Source organism: Schistocerca cancellata, chromosome 6 (assembly GCF_023864275.1).
Source record: "Schistocerca cancellata isolate TAMUIC-IGC-003103 chromosome 6, iqSchCanc2.1, whole genome shotgun sequence".
NCBI classification, from domain to species: Eukaryota; Metazoa; Arthropoda; class Insecta; order Orthoptera; family Acrididae; genus Schistocerca; species Schistocerca cancellata.
The window spans coordinates 269488556-269512912 of record NC_064631.1 but is presented as its reverse complement, the minus strand read 5'-3'; the positions used below and the strand labels follow the sequence as shown (position 1 = coordinate 269512912).

The 24357-nt window shown below is 39.6% G+C and overlaps 1 protein-coding gene across 1 annotated transcript in view; it reads left to right on the top strand.

Moving 5' to 3' along the window:
* Positions 1 to 24357, top strand: part of LOC126191219 (cilia- and flagella-associated protein 91-like) — a 356082-nt gene that overhangs the window by 240986 nt on the left and 90739 nt on the right. The window contains exon 13 of the mRNA XM_049932021.1: positions 4700 to 4848. Coding sequence (XP_049787978.1) covers positions 4700 to 4848 — 149 coding nt within the window. The remainder of the gene's footprint in view (positions 1 to 4699; positions 4849 to 24357) is intronic.

Below are 24357 nucleotides of genomic sequence, written 5' to 3'. Positions count from 1 at the left end.
GTGTGTGTGTGTGTGTGTGTGTGTGTGTGTGTGTGTGTGTGTGTGTGTCATGCGTGCCTCCTAATTGAGTGGACTGATTCAGCTAGACTTGGTACATATATCCCTTAATGTCAGGCTACAATCACTGTCGGAGATAAAAAAACACCTACCTATCATAGTTCAGGAGAAATAAAGTAGAAATAAAGTAGCCGGACACCTGGCTGAAAATGACTTAAAAGTTCGTGGCGCTCTCCATCGGTAATGCGGGAATTCAATTTGCTGTTGGCCCACCCTTAACCTTCCACTCTTGCAGGCATACGTTCAATCTGGTGCTGGAAGGTTTGTTGGGGAATGGCAGCCCATTCTTCACAGAGTGCAACACTGAGGAGAGGTATCAATGTCGGTCAGTGAGGCCTGGCACAAAGTTGGTGTTCCAAAACATCCCAAAGGTGTTATATAGGATTCAGGGATGTTATTGTTGTGTAACCACTCCACCACAGGCCATTATGAACAGGTGCTCAATCATGTTGAAAAATGCAGTCACCATCTCCTGAATTGCTCTTCAACAGTGGGAAACAAGGAGGTGCTTAAAACATCAATGTAGGCCTATGCTGTGATACTGCCACACAAAGTAACAAGGGGTGTAAGCCCTCTCTGTGAAAAACGTGACCACACCATAACACCATGATCCCCAAATTTTATTGTTGGCGCTACACATGCTGGCAAATGATGTTCGCCAGGCATTCACCATACCAACAGCCTGCCATCGTATTGCCACATTGTGTACCGTGATTCGTCACTCCACTCAATGTTTTTCCACTGTTCAATTGTCCAATGTTTACACTCCTTACACCAAGCAAAGCGTCATTTGGCATTTACCGGTGTGATGTGTGGCTTATGAGCAGCCACTCAACCATGAAATCCATGTTTTCTCACCTCCCGCCTAACTGTCATAGTACTTGCAGTGGATCCTGATGCAGTTTGGAATTTCTGTGTGATGGTCTGGATAGATGTCTGCCTATTACACATTACGACCCTCTTCAACTGTCAGCGGTCTCTGTCAGTCAACAGCTAAAGTCAGCCTGTGCGCTTTTGTGCTGTACGTGTCCCTTCACGTTTCCACTTCACTATCACATCAGAAACAGTGGACCTAAGGATGTTGAGGAGTGTGGAAATCTCTCATACAGACGTATGATAGTGACACCCAATCACCTGACCACGTTCAAAGTCCATGAGTTCCACAGAGTGCCCCATTCGACTCTCTCACGATGTCTAATGACTACTGAGGTCATCGCTATGGGTACCTGGCAGTAGGTGCCAGCACAATGCACCTAATATGAAAAACGTATGTTTTTGGGGTTTCCGGATACTTTTGATCACATAGTCTATAATAAACAATAAAATGAGTGAAAAACTGCTGCTTTATGTGTGACATGCTATTAACTTTATTTGCTATAAATTTCACAGAGAGTATCCACATATGATGCTAAATGCACATAAAAACTGTATCTTGGTACCACACATAGCTTAGGAGATATGATGCTTTGTGCTTGATAGTTAAATTTGTTACTTCTTTACTACTAAGTATTCACAACATATTTTGCAGACAGTATCCACATATGCTGTTGAATGTACATAAAAAAGTATGTCATTGAATAACACTTAGATCAGGAGACGCGACATTATAGACACCGACATGTGTGAAAAACTGCCACTTCATGGACGATGTTTAAATTTATTACTTCTTTGTTCCTAACTCTATTTGCAACATATTTTGCAGGCAGTACTCATACACTGAAGAGCCAAAGTAACTGGTACACCTGCCTAAAATCGTGTAGGGCCCCCGCGAGAATGCCGAAGTGCCACAACACGACATGATGTGCACTCAACTAATGTCTGAAGTAGTGCTGGAGGGAATTGACACTATGAATCCGGCAGGTCTGTCCATAAATCTGTAAGAGTATGAGGGGGTGGCAGCACATTGAACAGCACATTGCAAGGCATCTCAGATATGCCCAATAATGTTAACCTTTGGGGAGTTTGGTGGTCAGCAGAAGTGTTTGAACTCAGAAGAGTGTTCCTGGAGCCACTCTGTAGCAATTCTGGACATGTGGGGTGTCTCATTGTCCTGCTGGAATTGTGGAAGTCCATCAGAATGCATACTGGACATGAGTGGATGCAGGTGACCACACAGGATGCTTACGTATGTGTCACCTGTCATAGTCATATCTAGATGTATCAGGGGTCCCAAATCACTCCAGCTGCACATGCCCCACACCATTACAGAGCCTCCATAAGCTTGAACATTCCCCTGGTGACACGCATGATTCGTGGATTCATGAGGTTGTCTACAAACCGTTGCACATCCATCCACTCGATACAATTTGAAATGAGACTCGTCCGACCAGGCAACATGTTTCCAGTCACCAACAATCCAGTGTCGGTGTTGACAGGCCCAGGCAAGGTGTAAAGCTTTGTGTTGTACATTCATCAAGGGTACATGAGTGGGCCTTTGGCTCCAAAAGCCCATATCAATGTTGTTTCGTTGAATGGTTTACATGCTGACACTTGTTGATGGTGCAGCAATTTATGTAAAGGCTACACTTCAGTCTCATTGAACAATTCTCTTCAGCCATCGTTGGTTCCTTTCTTTCAGGATCTTTTTCCAGCTGCGGCAGTGTTGCAGATTTGATGTTTTGTTGGATTCCTGATATTCATGTTGCACTTGTGTAATGGTCATACAGGAAAATCCCCACTTCATCGCTACCTCGGAAATGCTGTGTCCTATCGCCCATGTGCTAACTCTAACACCACATTCAAACTCACATAAATGTTGACAACTTGTCATTGTAGCAGCAGTAACCAATCTAACAACTGCGTCAGACACTTGTTGCCTTATGTAGGTGTTGCCGACTGCAACGCCATAATCTGCCTGCTTACATATCTCTGTATCTGAATATGTTTGCCTATACCAGTTTCTTTGGTGCTTCAGTGTATATGCAGCTGACTGTACCTATACAAATATATCATTGTCCAGTACATAGATCAAGAGATACAATGTCTTAAACATTGAAATGCGTGAAAAAATGCTGTAGCGTGTATGAAGTTTTAATACATTTTTTCTTTACTGATAATACACTCCTATAGTAGAGTCAACTTAAGGAAATAGCTGACACCTAGCAGGCCTTTCAACAGCTTTCAACTGCAAAGCACAAATGGCTGTAGGCGAAAACAATAGCCATTCATAGAGCTATGAAGAGGCGTTGCTGTAGAGGCCTTTACAAAATCACATTGTAGACACGTGAAGCAGCTATATCCAGCATACAAAAATATTGGGTTTCTTAATTTGAATACTGTACTTACAAGTTTGTGTATTATACATAATTCTTTATATGCCTGTTTCATAATTTAAAAGGTGCTCCCACAAATACATGAAAATGAAATTATTTCAACATTACTCTATAAAAACAATTGTTTTTATTTACTAATAGAAAACTGACAAAATGAATATCCAAGAAATGCCAGTTTTTTTTCTGGCATTAGATTGTTAAAGCAGGCTGATAATGTAAGGGGTAATCAAATGAAAATGAGACAGATGGAAAAAGTAAGTAAACTGTTTATTATTTCACAAGTAATCATCACACCTATTAATATATTTATCCCAATGTGAGATGAGATGGTCAATGTCTTCATGGAAAAATATGTGCGGTTGCCTACAGAACCATGATTGCAGCCAGGTGTGCACCTCTTCATCCTAAGCAAATCAGTGGCCACCTCCAAAAATATGTAAATTGCATGGGGAGGGATCATGACTGCACAACAAAACTTCTGCAGCATAATCAAACCAGTCTCAGCATCAGTGGGCCTGCCCACGTGCTGCAAAGGTTGTTTTGAGTTTTGGAGATAACCTTCATGTGATTGACATCATTTCATAGTCTTGGTAAATGGGAAAATTACTTCTGCAGTGGAACATGATTTGTTCCTGCACCCATACTTTGTTGTCAGAGCAGCAGTAACTCGCAACAGATTTATGAATCATGACTTTTATTCTTTATTTGTGCTACAGGAGCACAGGATTACATAGTAAACTTCATATGTTGATACAAATGGAATGCAACTGAGACAATGTGCGTCTAGACCAGGAGCATTACCAAAAATATATAATCAAAGATAACACATGTACACATAAAAGGATAATCAAAGATAATCAGCACAACGGGCTACACGACACAATAAAGAGAAATTAATAATGGCAGTGAGCTGCCAAAACACCCTGCCAGCTGTCAGTGTAGTATTATTTCTTGAAGTTTGTGTAACTGTTAAGGGTAATCTGCCCACCAGATAGGGGCTTCTAAGACTAACTGCATCTTGTTTCTGTACAAGTGGAATGGATATGACACTGGCATTCAGCTCCTCCCATATTCTATCAGCTATATTATATAATACATTTTACTTGGAGTCACTTCAAACACTAATCCAATAGTATTATGGCAAAGCACATACATTTTGAGTAGAAAAGGTGTCATTATAAAATGTGGATGAAAGCCTTTTCAGTTAGGTGGCTCAGCAGTAAAACAGTGTCTCTGAGCCAACAGTCATACCAGTATCTATTTCCTTTTTTCATCCACTGCAGCTTTCATGTGCTAACTAAACCTATTTTGTTGTATATGAGGAAAGGCGAAAAGAGTGATGATTCTTATAAGATTTATCTTCTTTTCAGCTGATGAAAGTAAGCCAAGATACAGTGGACACATATTTGGAGGACATTATATTAGAATCAATGGATTGGATGCCAAAATCACAAGCTCGAGAGTACATCAAGGAAGTTGCCAAGAAAATTGATCGAGCAGCTGAAGAAGCACATGTTAGGTATCTACATCAATCGTTCATTCCAGATTCATATAAAATTATAAGCAGTTATGTGTAGATAGCACATTTTTGTGTTTTACATTGCTTTTTTCTGTGTTTATAATATTTTGATCAATACTTCAGGTGGAAGTAAACATGCGTAAAGTGTCCAGGAACTTACATTTTTCAGCTTGCAAAAATTTCATTACTTTAATTACGAAAGCAACATAATTTTCCATCCTGATAGACAAGACCAAGTCAAGATTAGAGTTTTAAATAACATCTAAAATATGACAAAATGTGACACATACAGAAATTACAGTAATGAATATTGTAATCAATACTTCTAATTTCAGTAACAGCAGGTGCTATCAAAGTTTCTGGCAGCATGTCAAACTTAAGATAATCCATCATATTGTTTTCATTCACCAAAAAAATATTTTCATTAGAGCACTACATAGATAACTGACACTGGTGTACCTTAGGTATGTGGCACCCGTGGCAAGAATTTAAAATGGCGCCCTCTAAAGATTTCCCCAGGAAGCAAAGAATGCAACCCCTTATTAATACTGAGAGATTGATATTTTCCCTTGTCCCAAGAAAATGTGAAGGCGTTTCTTGGCAAATATATATATATTGCAGTATTGTTAATTTACAGAAATTTAATATGGAATGAAACTAATTTGCAGCCCAGAATCAAAGGTGTTATGAAGGAATGAGAAACAGAAACACACATTTAAATACAAAAACTCATTATATTTTACAAAGTCTATTTCAAAATACATTGAGTAGCTAGGAATACCTGTATCAAATTTAACTTAACGCTGTTACTAAGCTCAGTTAATCTACTTAAATGCTACTTTCCTGGCTTTGATTTTCGCAAAATTATCAATTAATTCCTCTAAGTTAAGTTTCACTACCTCTTCGTGTTCAATCGATAAAATGGCTAAATTTGACAAACGTTCCTGTCCCATGGATGAGCTTAAATAATTCTTGATGAGCTTTATTTTACTGAAGCTTCGCCCACAAGAGGCCATCATAACAGGAAGTGTTAAGTAAATTCTAAGAGCCATTTTGGATATTCAGATATATATCTTCTAAAGAAAGCACTTGAATCTTTTTAAGAATGTCAAGTGGTGTTGCTTTTTCAACATCGTTAATGAGTTCTTTAGCTTGCATTCGAAAAATTTCCAATTCTTGTGACAGCTCAACTACATCTACATCATGTGAAATTTAATCCCAAAATCTGCCGCATGTTTAAGAAGAACATCCATTGGCTCATTTTTTAAAAGCTTCTCCCGTTAGAAAATAAAATTCTGAAGATATTGAAGCCATTGCCTCATACCTCTTAGTAAGTTCTGTCAAGATTTGATCATTAACCAAATTTATTTCCCTCTGAAACATCTGTTTTGAGTTGAGATAGTCATCATGCATTTGTTTGTTTGACTCTGAAAGGCGTTGGCTTTTTTTCTGCAAAATTATCATCAATATCGATTTCTTGTGCTTGCTTTGTTGCATAGTCGATTGCTGGACCAATACCTTCATCTCGGATTTCCTAAATCATATTTGACCATCCCTTTATTATTTTGCTCGCCTTGTTGACTGCAACAGTCTCTTTCTGAAGTGACTTGCTGATTTTATCAATTGAGACTAGAATCCTTTCCTACAGATGCAAAAGACATAGTTTGAAGTCGATTTGCTTTATGAGTCCCTGAGCCCCCACTGACGTTTCCAGGTTCCATTTGTCTTGGTTAATATCAGCCATTTCCTCCAGACTTGCTTAACTTACTTAACACAGCTTGCCACCTTCCGGTAGAGCCACTGAAGAAAGTAAATATCTTTTGAACTGTTCCAAAAAAAGTAATCATTAGAGGTTTAAACTATGTGCAGCACATGGTACAAACCGAGCACTATCATTTTGTTTGAGGATCTGAGCTTGCACACTGATATATTTTTCAGCCATATTGCTGCCATTATCATAACCCTGACCTCTGCAATTATCAATACTTAGCCCATCTTCTTTAAGTTTTTTTAAGAATGTCAACTGAAATGCTTTCAACTGTTTTTTCATTAGTGTTGATAAAGTCAATGAAACTTTCTTTAACTTGACACTTCCCAATTTACAAGTCAACAAATCTAATAACTTGGCTCATTTGCTCAATGTGAGCACTGTCTGGTGTGCAGTCAAAGATGATCGAAAAGTATTTTCAATTTTTTATTTGATTCAAGATTTTCTGCCTCACATTGCTTCCAATTAAAGTTATGAGCTCATTTTGGACTTTAGGGGAAAAGTAACTGAGTGCCTTTTTATTTGATTTTTACGTATGCCATATGTTCTGCTAGTTTAGGATGATAATGACTTATTAGTTCTAATGTGCTTAAAAAAACTCCACTACTTGACTCGTCAATGATTTCTTTCTTTGCTGTTCCTCGAAGTGGTAGACTTTATTCCTAGCACAAAATATAATTACATCTATGACTACTTTCAGTATGTTCCTCCACTTCTCTACCTCCTTCTGAATACTTTCTTGAATTTCATCATCTACAGTTTTCTTTTGTTTTAGTTGGTTTTGCAAATCTTTCCACTGCATGCAACACAATCTGTGGCTGGACAAGTTTTCGTGATTGTAAATGAGAGGGCTTAAGTGTTTCCAGTCATTGAAGCCTTTATTAAAATCTGAAAATGAAAATCACTTTCCACGATGATCCTTCCCAAACAGGAGACAGGATAAACAAAATACCTATTTCTGGTGAACAGTCTTCTTGTAGTGGAGATAAATCATGACAACCAACTGCTGATCCTTCCTCATCTAAAGAACTACGTGTGGAAGATTCGTACTCTTCATAGTTGTTTTCTGAAACTGGTGATGCTATATGATGGGAAGTTGATGGTTGTGGTTGGTTGTCATCATTTGTATGTGGATGTGTTTCCGTATCATCAGATTCAAAATCGGCATTACTCTCATCTTGATCTGTTTCAGTGTTACCGCTGTCCACCACCTTGTTGGGTTTTAGCCAATTTTTCAAGTCTCCTGGAAGTAGAACTGCAGTTCTTTTCTTTTCTTTTCTTAGTTTTTTAAATGCACTTCCTGACAGTTTTTTAGGTCCCATCTATTTGTTGTATGAAAGGAAATGCTTTAACCGGGAATGAAATATAAATGAAAATAAAATGAACCTATACGCATAATAATAATAACAATAACATATGAATAATTTATAATGGGTCACACACAAAAGAACCCTCTGGGCTCAAGTACCACCAATTGGCTCAAGTACTTTCCCCAGATCAGGCCGAATCTAGATGGGATATCAGACTTGTCATGTCGAAACTTGCCTTGATTTCTGCCACTTGTAGTTGACGTCACTTAAACCGACATGCCAAATTTCAGCTGCTGAGACACAGTGGAAGATACCTAAAAGAAATCACGAAAGCATTTATTTAGTATGTTGGCATTTACAAGGAAAGGCCGGTCCACACGTTACGATTTGTCTGCACAGATATCTGCACAAATGTGTGTGCATGCAAAAGATCACCAGAAATCAGATATTAGATTTTAGAGTGTACCCAGGAGCTGATATAGACTCAGATCTCAATTCAGTAATGATGAAGAATAGGCTTAAGTTTAAGACAACCATCCAAAAGAACCAGTCAGGAATTAAATGGGATACCAAAGCTCTGAGGAATGATGAGACGCGTTTGAAGATCGTGAAGGCTGTGGACACTGCGGTCATGAATACCAGAGTAGGAAGTTCAAGTGAAGAAGAGTGGACATCTCTAAAAACAGCAATCACAGATGTTGGGATGATAAACACAGGAACAAGGAAGGTAAATACGAAGAAGCCATGGGTAACAGAGGAAATACTTCATTTCATTGATGAAAGAAGGAAGTATAAAAATGTTCAGGGAAATTCAGGAATACAGAAATACAAGTCACTTACGAATGAAATAAATAGGAAATGCAAGGCAGCTAAGGCAAAATGGTTGCAGGAAAAATGTGAAGAAATTGAAAATGAAATGATCGTCGGTAAGACTGATTCTGCATATAGAAAAGTGAAAACAACATTCGGGGAAATGAAACTGGCAGTAAACTCAAGCTGGTCTGTCAGACCACAGAGAAATCTTCACATTAATACACTGTCTGAAAATTGGTTAAAAGAAGCCATCTTTTCAGCACATATGAAAGATAACAATAAGAGTCGTCTGATGGATATTAAAAATCGATGTAATCTGTAAGGGTCTGAAAGAACAGCTACATGTTTGACATTTGTGCGTCCCGTTTCCAGGCATGTGCACTGCTGAGTTAAAAGTAACGGTGGTAACATTAAGAGTGCAGTGGGAATTCCACTGCTGAGCGCAAAGGAGAGGACAGATAGATGGGATGAATACATTGAAAGACTCTATTAGGGTGAAGATGTGTCAGATGGAGTGCTAGAAGAAGAGACGAGTGTTGACATGGAAGACATAGGGGATCCAGTATTAGAGGCAGTATTAAGGCTTTGGAGGACTTGAAATCAAAAAAAGGCTGAGGGGATAGATAATATTCCATCAAAATTTCTGAACTCATTGGGAGAAGTAGCAACCAAACGACTGTTCAACTAGGTGAGTAGAATCTATGAGACCGGCGACATACCATCACACTTTTGGACAAATATCATGTGCACAATTCCGAAGATAGCAAAGGCAGGACGATCAGATTAACATCTCATGCATCGAAGATACTGATGAGAATAATATATATAAGAATGGAAAAGAAAATTGAGGATCTGTTTGGTGACGATCAGTTTGGCTTTAAATAAGGAAAGGCACCAGAGAGGCAGTCATGACACTGCAACTGATAATGGATGCAAGACTGAAGAAATATCAAGACACTTTCATAGGATTTGTCAACTGAGAAAAAGCGTTTGACAATGTAAAATGGTGCAAGATGAAGAGAATAGGAGTAAGCTATAGAGAAAGCTTATCCATTGACTCTTTGTTTTGGTCTGAATTTCAAATATCAAGGTAAAAAACCAAAGCAGCAAAACAATGTAGAAGTATATCAGAAATTACGTTGACAGTAAATGCAAGACTTTTTAATATTTCTTTGAATTCAAACAAATTTTATTGCCAGGGAAACCACATTGTGCACATGATGTTGCTTTAGAGTAGAAAATACTAACGATGTAAGACCTAGAGAATTTAGTGTTAGCCTATTTGTTTTAAAATAATTTCTCATAGAGAGATACAATGTGTATCAAGAAATATTTTGCAACCAGATATGACTGAACTGAAGTGCTCAGAGCTTGTTTTACGAATGCAAATTGACTAGTGCGGTATCGCCAGTTTTAGTGAACCTTGAATGTGCAATGCACGTAGATCTGATATTAAAAAGGGAATGAGCATTAGAAGGACACTTTCAATCAAAGGTGAAAAATACAAAGGTGACTTTGCATTCAACGTCTGCTATTGACACTTTTTTACATGATAATGACCATTATTAATCTGGATTGTTACCTGAGTGAATGGACCAGAAACTTTGGTTCACACCTGATAATACCAGCTTTACAATCGTTGATGTCTGGAGGGGGGGGGGCAAAAAGGAAAACTGTAAGAGAGGGAGAAATAAACATCTAGCATTTTTCACACGTCAGGCTTTATTTCCGTTTTAAAGAAAGTTACTGGTGGCATTCTGTATTCCATACAAACACTTTGAGAAATGCACAAAAATTCTGCTGGATTTCATTAATCCGGAGAGTCTCAGTGGAATGCACGAAGGGACACTTCGTGCCTCATGTGGCAAAACAGCAGATAGTAGTACAGTGGAAAAAATTCAGAGACACTATCAATATCTCACTTCTACTTGGCACATACATCAAAGTTGCTTCTTTTACACTGCTTGTTTTTATCAAAAACATTCATCTGGGATTATGATGAAATTAGTGTCACTTTGATATTTATCGAATGTGATGATATTTAGGATAAAACAACTCATTTCATCTTCAATACTTATTATGTGTAATTTTAAATGGTACATCTGTTATAAACAATATGGCGAACAGCCAAATCCCCTTAGATAGTATATCAAATGTTACTGAAATAAACAATAAAAGTGCTACAATTGTCAAACACGAGTATGTTCATATTTATTAATTTTAGTAAATGAAATGTAGTTGTGAGAAAGAAAAATTGTATGACTGGCATTATAGATGAATGCGTTCATATTATTTTGAATAATCAAAAGTTAAACTCTGGTTTTTTATGCACTCGTTAACAACAAGACTGATAATTTTAGTATCTTCCCTAGGGACGCTTTTGGCAACACCTATGTCAATTGAATCTTATAGTGACATATGCATGACTTTCCACAGATTTTGATATGTATATATTGTTATAATGTAATTTTACCTACTGCTACAAATTTCAAATCAAAAAATGTACTGCGAAAACAAAACCAGTCCATAAATTAAGCAGTTATACGTAAGAAGTGTCAAATCATAAATAGTGTGATTCTACTGTGAGAAAAAAGGGGAAAATGTTTAACTGCCTGAGAAAACAAAATAAGAGTTTCATTCAAACATGAATGAATCGTAGCTGTTTATGAACGATGAGCATGAGCACAGGAAACATATTGCTATTACAGAACACATGACTCACCTTCCTTGATGTACGACAAAGTGCTTCCTCTTGCTACACAGCCACACATGAGCTGGTAACTGTTGAGTTTTGCAGGGCTGTGTAACTGTGAATGCAGCTTCGGCGAGCCTTTGAGGGGGCCAGTCAGCCTCATGGTCGACAGGATTAGTTTCGGCAGTGAGGTCCTTCTGCGAATTGGAGATATAGACAACACAGGGATGCGTGTCTGGTCGGGGTTACTTCCACTTGCCAGCGAACACAAACACCTACCACAATGAAGGTGGGTGGTGATTTTGAAACCTGATGGAAAGCCAACCAGGATGGGGAGGTAGGCGAGTCGTCACTGCCAATGAACTTTTAAGTGCTAAATTATTTCTCAGTATGATAACCAGGTAATGCCGAAAGTGTAGATGGTGCATTTAGCATGACATGTTCTACTTCGCTCTCGTGAGGCCTCGTGCTTCAAAATCCTCACCCCCAAATGTTTGGACAAGTCGTAATTGCCCTGACCTGGCGAGAGTACAATTAAGCCAAAAGGATCTATGTTCCTTCAAAACCTCAAATCTGCTAATAAATTGTCGACTCAGCAGAGATAAAAGAATAAGGTAAAAAGATTTTATATGGCAATTACCATAGCAAAATTAATGAGACCAGTAATATTAACAACGAATCATGTTTATAGGTGTATGTGATAATTGTTATTAAATAGGTCTAATATGACTTTCTGAGTATTTTGTTAAGGTAATATTTTGCAACTGTTGCCATAAGCTAATGTAACAAGTAAATAATTTTTACTTACCGTGAATATAGAGTATATGTTTACTTGCCCAATTAAACAAGAGATATGTAAACTGGATCTGGCAACAATCGCACTTTATGAATTTGCAGGAAGATGAAGATGTCAAAACTGGTTTGCAAGGTTATGTGCTCTCGTGCTCTGATAAAAAAAGTTCATGGAGTAAGGAGGTTCAGCTTGGGTAATATATATTAGCAGAGCACTGCCAAAAAATCAAGAATAAATTAGTAGTAGTAATATTTTTCAAAAGTTTATCTAAAAAGATAATACCAGCCACGGCACACATTCTGTTTCAAGCAGACTGCACATCTACGCCATAGTCAGCATTTCTTGGACTGGTCACTTGGAGTGACATGAGGAAAGTGCCTCCCAGTAAACCAAAGAAGATTCTCATCATCAAAGCATCTTCCTTTACTATCTCTTCTCCGTTCTGTACCAAATTTTTCCACAATTTCTCGTACCAGACTGGCCGCGGCACAGCATTATTTTTTCAGAAGGCGGTGCAGTGCTCTGTCACGTCATTGTCGGCGGCCTTTGGAATTTGTGCCCCCCTTGCTCTTGCACCCCTGGTGGGGGCCACTCCTGCCAACCCCTAGGTACACCTCTGATAACCGGTGCAATATTCCAATGGCATTAACTACACATCGTTACACAGTAACTAAATATCTCCTAATTTAATAAAGTAAAGCCAATTTGTGTGATTGATAATTGGATTGACTTCCAACCTCCTTTGTTTGTTTGTTTGTTTGTGTGTGTGTGTGTGTGTGTGTGTGTGTGTGTGTGCGCCCGAAGTGTGATTTATCGGTCTCATAACACAAATAATCGAAAACCTTTGATCCAGGTATAGGAGACACATTAAAATTTGTACACTGGTGTGCGAAGCTTAAGGACAAAAGTAACTTTCGCATGGTTCTGCCAGTGCCGAGTAACATGACTTGATGAGACTTCAGCCATACATAGAAAGAACTGTTACAATATAGTACAGAAGCTAACTGTAAGAAATAGGCAATGAGACAAACATAAATGACACTATTATTCAAAGGCAATAATTACAGTGTGGTTTGTGATGGTGCCGTGGACAACAAAAGGCAGGACATGGTGTGTAATAGAGTGTGTGATCACCACCAATGGCAGTGCATGCTATGCAACATGCTCCCATGCTGGCCGCAAGGTTGGTAAGCAGTTCTTGTGGTAAGATGTCCCCTTTCTCCTCTAGCATGGTTGAAAACTGATAGATGGTAATTAGGTCATGTAAATGAGCTGCAGTAGATGTCAACAGGCATGCCACTAGATTCGCCAAATATAAATATTCTCTTATATGAAGTCTTCACGGGTTGTCAGCCGAGTAGCGTCGTCGTCTCATAGCAACGTTTCAATGGAATGCGTCTCCATCATCTTCAGTCAAAGTGTCAGGATATCGTCGGTCGTGAGCTGATATCTCTGATGGACCGCTCTCCACTTCCTGCCACTGGCTAATCATGCATCTGCGGAACCGCCCAATGCACCTGGAGTGGCCGGTGTGAGGGGGACGCGTGTGCAGGGTTCATTTCCCAGCATCCATCTCTGTCTACTCCATCTGTGGCCCTCGGTAGAACGAAATGTTCTTCTCTGATTTTCCTGATTGCAGGCTCCCAGGCTGTACTGAGATGGTAGCCACTGTCACAGTTGATTAGGTTGTCGTGTAACTGTATTTCTATGGAATCTTTGATTACTGAGTCCCAAAATCCGTTTGTACTGCATATCTTCATTGTGTCCTCGAAATCACAAGTGCGCTTCTCGTCAATACTATGTTCCGCCACAGCGGATTTGTTGGTCTGACCCAAGCGTACATGCCTGATGTGTTCAATACAGCGCTGTGAGATGCAACGCCGTGTCTGTCCTATATATTGCATCCCACATTCGCATCCGATCTTGTACACACCAGGTGCCATCAGACCTAGTGGATCCTTGGTTGAAGCAAGAAGGTCTTTGATTTTCTCGTTGCGCGGAAAAACGGCGCTGTGAGATGCAACGCTGCGTCTGTCGTATATATTGCATCCCACATTCACATCCGATCTTGTACACACCAGGTGCCATCAGACGTAGTGGATCCTTGGTTGAACCAACAAGGTCTTTGATTTTTCTTGCTGTGTGGAAAACAGTATTCACTTTATGTTACTTGAGAATTCTCATGGTCTTAGCCATTGGAGGACCTATGTATGGCAAGAAGGCACAGCCCATTGCTTCGTCTTCATCTGGTCTCTCTTCTCTCTTCTTGTGGTCTGTCTTCAGAGCTCTCCTTATTTGTGTCTCACTGTATCCATTTTTCTTGAAGGTGTCGTTGAGGTGTTGCAGTTCTCCTCCCAAACTTGCCTTATCACAGGTGGACCTGGCCCTGTGCACTATGGCATTGAGTTCAGATTTGTGTTGCACAGGGTGGTGGCAGCTGTGGTGTGAATAAGGATGTCACATTGAAGCTGACTAATAGGTCTTCATTTTCCAGCTGCATGCCCTGTAGTACCTTCACAAACTCAGCTGAGTTTTCCACATGGTGTGGACCGTAACCCACCAAGGGTTTTATCATCTGTGATAAATGCTTAGCAATACCATATGTTGGCAAGTTAATAGTGTTCAAAATAGGTCGTAATGAGACTCCTTCTTTCTGGACATTTGGAAGGACATAGAGATGTGGTGGTGCTGGTGCCCTCAGGTACAGCTTCCTGATGATATTCTTCTCTAGTCCCGAGTTGTTGAGCATCTCAACGGTGTTGCGAGTCACTGTTATGGTGGGGTTCTACCAATAGAAGATTCCCTGGCTTTACTCGAAGATCACTTTGAGGAGGATATCATCAAGCTCTTTTGCCATGTGCTAACCACCACCTATTTCAAATGTGGTGGGAAGTTCTATGAACAGATAGATGGTGTAGCTATGGGCTCCCCCCTAGCACCAGACATAGCCAATCTATACATGGATCACTTCAAAAAGCTAACACTGGACATTGCTAAACACAAGCCAAAGGCCTTCTACAGGCATGTTGGCGATACTTTCGTAGTTTGGCCACATGGTAGGAACAAACTGCTAGAGTTCCATCAACACCTCAATGGTATACATGGAAATATCAAATTTACCATGGGGACAGAAGAGAACAGAAGCTTACCCTTTATGGATATCCTGATCACAAGAAACATGGACGGCACACTGGGACATGTAGTGTACAGGAAGAAAACACACATGGAACTCTATCTTAATCCCAACAGCTACCACCACCCTGCACAACGCAATTCTGTACTTAACGCCTTAGTGCACAGGGCCAGGTCCATCTGCGATAAGGCAAGTATGCCAGGAGAATTGCAACACCTCAAGGACACCTCCAAGAAAAATGGATACAGTGAGACACAAATAAGGAGAGCTCTGAAGACTAACCACAAGAAGAGAGAAGAGAGACCAGATGAAGACGTAGCAATGGGCTGTGCGTTCTTGCCATAGGCGGGTCCTCCAACGACCAAGATCGCGAGAATTCTCAAGAAACATAAAGTGAAGACCGTTTTCTGTGCAGCGAGAAAAATCAAACACCTTCTTGGTTCAACCAAGGATCCACTAGGTCTGACGGCACCTGGTGTGTACAAGATCGGATGCGAATGTGGAATGCAATATATAGGACAAACACAGCGTTGCATCTCACAGCACTGCATTGAACACATCAGGCATGTACGCTTGGGTGAGACCAACAAATCTGTTGTGGCGGAACATAGTATTGACGAGAAGCGCACTTTCGATTTCGAGGACTCAAAGAAAATATGCAGTACAAACAGATTTTGGGACTCAGTAATCAAAGAGTTCATAGAAATACGGTTACACGACAACCTAATCAACCACGACAGTGGCTACCATCTCACCACAGCCTAGGAGCCTGCAATAAGGAAAATCAGAGAAGAACGTTCCGTTCCACCAAGGGTCACAGATGGAGCAGACAGAGACGAACGCCGGGACACAAACCCTGCACACGCGTCCCCCCCACCACCGGCCGCTCCAGGCGCATCGTGCGATTCTGCGGGCTCATAATTAGCTGGCGGCAGGAAGCGGAGAGCTGTCCATCAGAGATATCAGCTCGCAACTGACGATATCCTGTCACTTCGCCTGAAGATGATGGAGACGCATTCCATTGAAACATTGCTACGAGACGACGACGCTACTCGGCTGACAACCCGTGAAGACTTCATATATGAAATTCAGTGAGAATGCCTGCACTCACATAAATATCTTCTCATTCCATGAGCTCCTCACATGCATCTTGTATCTTGTGAAAGGAAAAGGGAATTGTATCTGTTGGCAAGAACAAGTAAAGATCTTGCAGTAATTGCACACTAGAAAAACTAATCAAAATTATAAAGAATATTGTGAAAAGGATAGTTACTGCTCACCATATAGTGAAGATGCTGAGTCGCAGATAGGCACAACAAAAAGACTGATGGAATGTGAGCTTTCAGCCAACAAAGCCTTTGTCAAAAATAGACTGCATACACACACACAATTTTTTCTTTGTTAGCTACCGTGACTGTTCGGATAGCCATAACACCTCCTTAATCTTATCATATATACCAGAATAATCTTTAAAAAAAATCGTTTAACCATTTAAATAATATTTCCCTTGTCATTTTCAAATCCTTTTTCCCATAATTTTACTATGGCAACCGAACAGTGACTGCGATCTCCAAAAATTTAACAAATAAGTACAATAAATATTAGAATCCATTATTGGAGATCAACATTGTACTAATAATTATTTTTTGTTGCATATTTGTGGTATATGATGAAGAAAGATGCAAAAGACAATTACAATTGTGAGCAAACCAAGCAAGCTCGCAAGACTGAGTAATGCAGATAGATCAATATGTAATGGTATGAATGAGATAGAGAGCAACCAAATATTGCAGACTTCAGTAATGTCCATCATGCATATAGAAATGACCAATGTACATTCAGAGATTACTGGTATATGTTCAGATAACACAAAATTAAGTACTGAAATTGCTGGAGTATGATCAGATAATATGAAATAAGCAAACAAAATCATTAGCTCGGATACAACATTAACTTTAAAACTCGAAACTGTTGCAACAGAAGTCAACAATCTCGATAAAAAACTTTCTAATTGTGTCAGTGTGGTTATCATGAATCTTTGTGTAATAATTGGAATCTAACAGGGACCACTAATGAACTTGACATAGAGTTTTCTAGTATGAATACACAGTTAAGCCAAAAGTTATCAGATACTGGAAAGGAACAGAAAAAACTGGGGACCAAGCACAGTAGGTAGTAGAGGAGCCAGAATCTGACCAAACTGGTCACGACTGTGTGAACAAATGCAGCCAAATTTGTATCAACTTGTGGAGAAATGCCTGAGGTCATAAGCAGACTCATGCAGGGTGTTGGTCTTTTGGAACTGGGTCATACATTTCTAACATCCAAATGTGAAGTTCTTAAGAAGGATGTAAAGAAATTAAATGAAAGAGTCCAAACAGGAATATTCAACAGTAACACCATGCTCGCAGGAAAGTATACCCAGAACTCAAAGACTTATGTAGTGGCTTCAGAGGAAATAATTAGTGAGTGTGAAACAAAAATACTTGCTAAAATTGACAATGGCATGACAATGATCGAAAATAAAATTTGCTCAGAGCTAATCAGAGAAAAGAATAGCTCAAACAGTCCAGCTGTAGCTACAAACCAGAATCAGTCAGCTATAGAAAATAATCAGGTGAACAAAGTTTTGTTATAATCAGAGTATGATACAGGTGAACTGGAACAACTTGCAGATAATTACATGAATTTGCCAGTGTTGCTGAACACTGCCACGCCGTCAACAAAGAGGCACAGAACGACATCACAGTCAGATGAAATAGCACAAGGAATACCATCAGTCCTTATTGATGAAGGTTTGCTCAAACACAGACAACTTCTGATCTTTAGACAGGAAACGAAAAAGGCACACTCAGTGGTATTTGTGCAAGCATTTAGGAACATATTAGCCCCAGATTGGTTCAAACAACAAAAAATCGTGATTGTTGTAGGATGGATTCAGGGTGACGCCCTCTTATGGGCAGTGGAAGAAGCCAACAATTATCGCACATACAAAGAATTTGAACAAGCCTTTTTAGTGAAATACTGGTTGCAGGGAATACAAGAGAGACTTCAGATGGAGGTCTTTGACTTGCAACATTTCAATGCAGAACACGGTGGGTTGTGAAAATGTTTCGAAAAATATTTAAACAAGACAAGATATTGGAGTACCCGATGTCACATTTTCACATTTTAAGAATGTATATGAAAAACTGGTCGCAGTTCTGACTTCCAGCTTAAAATATTATTTATCTGTTGTTGGTTCCATTGATCTCATATATGAAAGCAGCCATAAGATAAACAATTGCAGTCATAATCAGTGGAGAGTTTAAAAACTACAACAGTGATGGCAATAATGACAGTGGGCACAGCTGCAACAACAATAATGATAGTAACTACTGCGACCAATATGGTAATGTGCTACAAGTGTATCACCCATATGCACCAGCTAAAGGGTTCGACACGGAAGTCGCCAAAGTGGTGTCATCTAAAAAGACTTGCACCAGGCGACCGCTCTACCTGACGGGAGGCCCTAGCCACATGACATTTCATTTCATTTCACCTCAAGAGCATAGTGAGAATTGGAATTTCAGAAACAACAGAAGAGACAGTAACAGAGGCTGTAACAGCAGGGGATACAATCAACACAATTGCAGTTCTCAACACCATAATAACCAGAATGTATGGAATGACGTGTATGGTCTGAACGGCAGTGCACAGCAAAATTTTGTTAATAGTAATAATCAACTACCAAGTAACTACAGTAATAATAGTGGCTACAGGAACAGGAGAAACCCAGAACAGGGTCACAATGTCCCCGGTCAAATACAAGGCCATAAGTGGAACAATTCTGAACCCATGATACATACAGTCCATGTAATGTATGGAGGGATTAAGGCTGTGGTCACAGTGTCTTCGATATCAGTGGATTCTGCTGACAACTGATATCGGGCAGAGACAACCAGTCTTTTCAAATCAGTACGCCACTACATGTGTGGTCACGCTATAGCCGATCTTATCTCACAAACATACAGACTTTGGACGACAATTGGCAAAATTCAAATCAGTTTGTTTTCTTCAGTCAAATCAGCCAACATTCTCTCACTCGAAATATGGAGCATGAGAAACAGCTAAGTTTAGTCCAAGAAACAGTGAGGTTGTGGCATCCAGAGGATAAAAGTATTATAATCAGGATATAGTTCAGAAACTATGGACTGAAATCGCAGGCTTATTCAAAACTTCAAATAGGCAAAATCTTTATTGGAAATTTTAGGCAGTGAAAAGGGTGGAGTGGTTTACAAATGTGGTATACATTATGTATTTCCACTGTAGGTTATCAGAGTAGCTTACGCTACACTTTATGCTTGTCTTTCACTCTTGAGCTAAATGACAGAAACAAATACAGTGAACCAGAGTGTTTACAACTTGCTTCTCAAGGTCACCATGAATTATCTCGAGTATGTAATAGAATGTTTCTCCCGTCATCTCATATATTCGTAAAACTTGTCTGGTTATTCCGATAACTGAAGACAGAATGTATAGTACTCGCCATGTTCTTTACGAGACAGGAAAGCTCATTTATATGCATTCGGCATCTCTTTATTATCAGAAGTGGCTATGCAGCACACGTATCCAAGCACAGAGGCGTCGTTGAATCCACCCCACCCTAAGTTGTTATAATCTAACTTACTTATTATGTAGAATAGATTCTAACCTAACCTAACATAACTGACAAAGGAGATTGGTGCACTAAGACCATACTATCAGATGATGTTATCTGGTGACATCTGGCAATGGTGTCTGACAATCATTGTCAGTGCCACTGTGAATGCAGGCTGACCTCCTACTTCTCTCACATGGAGACAGCGATCGGTCTGGCCAAGCCCCCTGCCAACAACTGTGAACAGAACAGGGGGCATAAGGACTTTTGTTAGCTATTTTATAAGATATGATCAGGAAAATGAGATGATGGATAATCATTATGTAAATGAAGATGAAATATGGAGGTGAACATAAAAAGCACAAATTATGTACATTGTAATAAATGTTTGGACGATTGTGAGGGCTTGCAAGGACACCAGTAATAATGGAGGGAAACACCAAAGTGTCACAACAGCACTGAAGAGGTATAAGAAATCATTTGAAAGAGGGGCATGAGAACATTTTTAATTTTTATATCTATGTATTCATAATGAAATCTTATTATTCAATTTTTCTCCATTAGCTAAGATGACTGTTTGCATAGCCAAAATCGATCCTTTATCCAATAATATATTCCAGACTAATCTTAAAAAATCATTTACCTCTTTAAATAATACTTCCCATATCATTGACAAATCCTTTTCCGAGAATTTGACAAGTTCTATTAAGGGATATGAGCCATGAGGCAAAGGGTTGGTAGCGGGGGTTGCATAGAGATGGATGAGGATATTGAGTACGTTCAGTGGGCAGTGAAATACCGCTGTGGGAGGGGTAGCAAGGATAGTGGGTAGGACATTTCTCATTTCAGGGCACGACAAGAGGAGTCAAAACCATGGTGCAGAATGTAATTCAGTTGCTCCAGTCCTGATGTTACTGAGTCATGAGGGGAATGCTCCTCTGTGGCCAGACAGTGGGACTTTGGGAGGTGGTGGGTGATTGGAGAGATGAGTTTGGACGGGTAATTATGGCTTGTGAAGTATATTTTGAAAGGGATTGCTCATCACTACAGATATGACAGCCATGAGTGTCTAGGATTCATGGAAAGGACTCCTTTGTATGGATTGGGTGTCGGCTGTCAAAGTGGAGGTATTGCTGGTGGTTGGTAGGTTTGATATGGATGGAGGTTCTGATGTCGCATTTTTGAGGTGGAAGTCAACATTGTGTTGAGTAGGACCAGGTGAAGAAAATGGGGGAGAATGTGTTGAGGTTCTGGAGGAATGTGGATAGTGTGGCCTCACCCTCAATCCAGATCATGAAGATGTCATCAATGAATCTGAACCAGATGAGGGGTTTGGGATTCTGGTTGTTTAGGAAGGATTCCTCTTTCTGGCCCATGAATAGATTGGCATAGGATGGTGTCACACGGATCCCCATAGCCATACCCCAGATGTGTTTATAGATAAAACCTACAGTGGAGAAGTAATTGTGGGTGAGGCTATAGTAGTTCACAGTGACTAGGAAAGAGGTTGTTGGTTTGGAATCCATCAGGCACTGGGAAAGGTAGTGTCGAGTAGCAGTAAGGCCATGGGCATTATGGAAGGCCCCCCCCCCCATATGCTGTATGATGAGTAGTAACTATCCTTTTCATTGTTACATTCCATCCAGCATTTTTCAAAATTACTGAGAGAAATTATTAAGAAATTGAGGAACATGCACATTATGTCATAATCCATAATTCCAAAAATAGAACTAAGGCTATATGGAATGTAATAAAACAACACAGAACAACTAACCACACAACAAGATAAAATCACTATTAATTTAAATGGAAGAACTGTAAATGATGTCACAGGTGGAAAATATGTGTAATAATCATTTCTTAAATGTAGTGGAAAATATAGGGACAAACACTTCCTGAGAAAAATCAAAGAGTACATTGAACAAGCACCTTAATGTAGGATTCAATCATATGGAAGTTCTCACCAGCTTCAGAACATTATGTATTCTCTCAAAAATAAAAGCTCATCTGGATTTGATGGCATTTCCAACAGAGTACTAAGGACATGGTGTCACATAATAAGCACTGTCTTTTCTGAAATATGTAATGCATCACTAATTCAGGGTGTTTTCCAGAGAAATTGAAATATGCCATTGTTAAGCCACACTACAAGAAAAGTGACAGGATAGATATCAATAACTACTGATCCATTTCACTACTGCATTATCTTCCAAAATTTTGGAGAAGGTGATGTATTCTAAAATAGTATCCCACCTGAGCAACAACAATATCTTTATGTTCATGACAGCTATCACTAAGAAAAATAATGAATGTGGTTCCTGCACAGTGGCTGTAGATGCAAGCACAGGTGGAGCTCTATGGCAGCGTTGCCTGAATGCCTGAAGGGCTGCTGGGGGGCATCAGGCTGAGTTGCGGGCAAGGTTTTGGTGAAACTGATTTTGGTGCTGTCAGTGTGTGCCAGATGCACTGTGAATGGTATAATCACCACAGCTAGACATCTGACAAACTGGAGTCCCAGTTGTGAGGCATATTATAGACATGAGAGAAAATTTTGGCCATGGTGCAGAACACTGTTGTGAAGTTACTGTTAGAAAGGGAATGGCAAGGGTGAAAGAATGCAGCAGAGTGTGGTGGAACCAACCATGTAAGAGTTCTGTTGGCAAAGTGTCGTGAGCAGGCATAGTGCAGTAGGTGCTCAGAAACAACAAAGCATTATCTATGAAATGCAAAGCATGAAGTTTGGACATCTAAGCCTTAAAAATGTAACAAAACTTTCAGCTTCACTGTTTGATTGAGGAGAGAATGGTGCCAGTCATATATATTGAATTCCATTCTGCTGGCAAAATTGTTGAAATTCTGGAGAAGAAAATTATGAACCATTATCCAAGACGACTGTTTGTGGAAAACCTTCTAAGAAAAGGACAGAAGTGAATGCTTTGATAGTGCTAGTGTTAAAAGTCAGATGGATGAAAGGATATTTGCTGTATGGATTGCCAATAATGAACCATCTTCCGGAAGGGACCAGCAAAATCAAAAAGGGTACATCACCAAGGACCATCATGTTGAGGCCAATTGAAAAATCCTTGGCTCAGTGCTGCCTGATTTCCTGCACATGTGCGGCAGTGGGCTATCATTTTTCTATTTATTTATCCAGCTTGAGTCATATACAGCACTGACACGCAAGCTGCTTAGTTCTACCTATTCCCCAATGCCCTCTATTTTCAACACATGTGGCAAAAATATGAGAATCAGGACTCACATTTGTCCCTCAAGAGAATGTAATGAAATTACAGCATTCTGGAGAGGAAGACAGTTGCATTGTGCATATTATTTGTGAACTATTGCATCTAAGATTGGTTTTGGATTATGAGGCCAACCCATCCCAATTTAGTACTTGAGCAATCATTGTAAATAATCTTTCTCAGTAGTCCATACAGTCCACCAAGAATCAATGGGAAAAGCTGGCGCCTTAGTCCAGAACCGCGCTGCTGCTACTGTCGCAGGTTTGAATCCTGCTTCAGGCATAGATGTGTGTGACGTCCTTATGTTGATTAGGTTTAAGTAGTTCTAAGTCTATGGGACTGATGACCTCAGATGTTAAGTCCCATAGTGCTTAGAGCCATTTGAACCATTTTTTTGAAAAGCTGGCGGTGCTCATGAATCAGAATGATTAATTTGAAGACAAGAGACTCCTGAAGTATCAATGTCCAAACCATTTCTCACCGGTAAGCAAGACAAAGTGTCTGTATTAGTGTGCTGTGCTATAGGGCAATAAAGAATTTCATATTGACAATTGGAAAGAAGTTGTGATCAACTTTGCAGCTTCTGTGCTGTACGATCAGGTATGGTTGGCAGCCCTGCAGCCAGGCGACTAACGCGAGTTTTGGTGTTCTCGTAAAGATAAGTTATTTTAGATTATAAAACATATAGATTAGTACTGATTACATGGTAAATAAGTGTATTAGTGTGCCGTTTAAGTGTACCATTAAAGGTTTCATTTTTCTTTACGTAATATAGCAGAAAACGCGAAAAGACCGTACAGTCGTATTTTCTGTTTACGTTCTGCTGCAGCAAATCTATAAAATTTCGTTTAGTTGTTCCTTGCTCTCTCCAGCAATTTAACTTAGCGTACCTCTTCATTATTTAACTAGCATTTCTGGAAAGTAGCGTAAAGTTTAACTTGTTGTTTCAGAAACTTTGCACTTTTGTTTTTGTTTACACACAGTTGCATATAGGCCAAATTTGTGTAACCGTATTTTCGTGTTTATCTGTAATTTAACTGACGTATTCTTAATAAACTATTACGTTTATCATGAGTGAAAAGTGCTTGACTTGCCGTAGAATTGTTAGGTCGGGGCTTT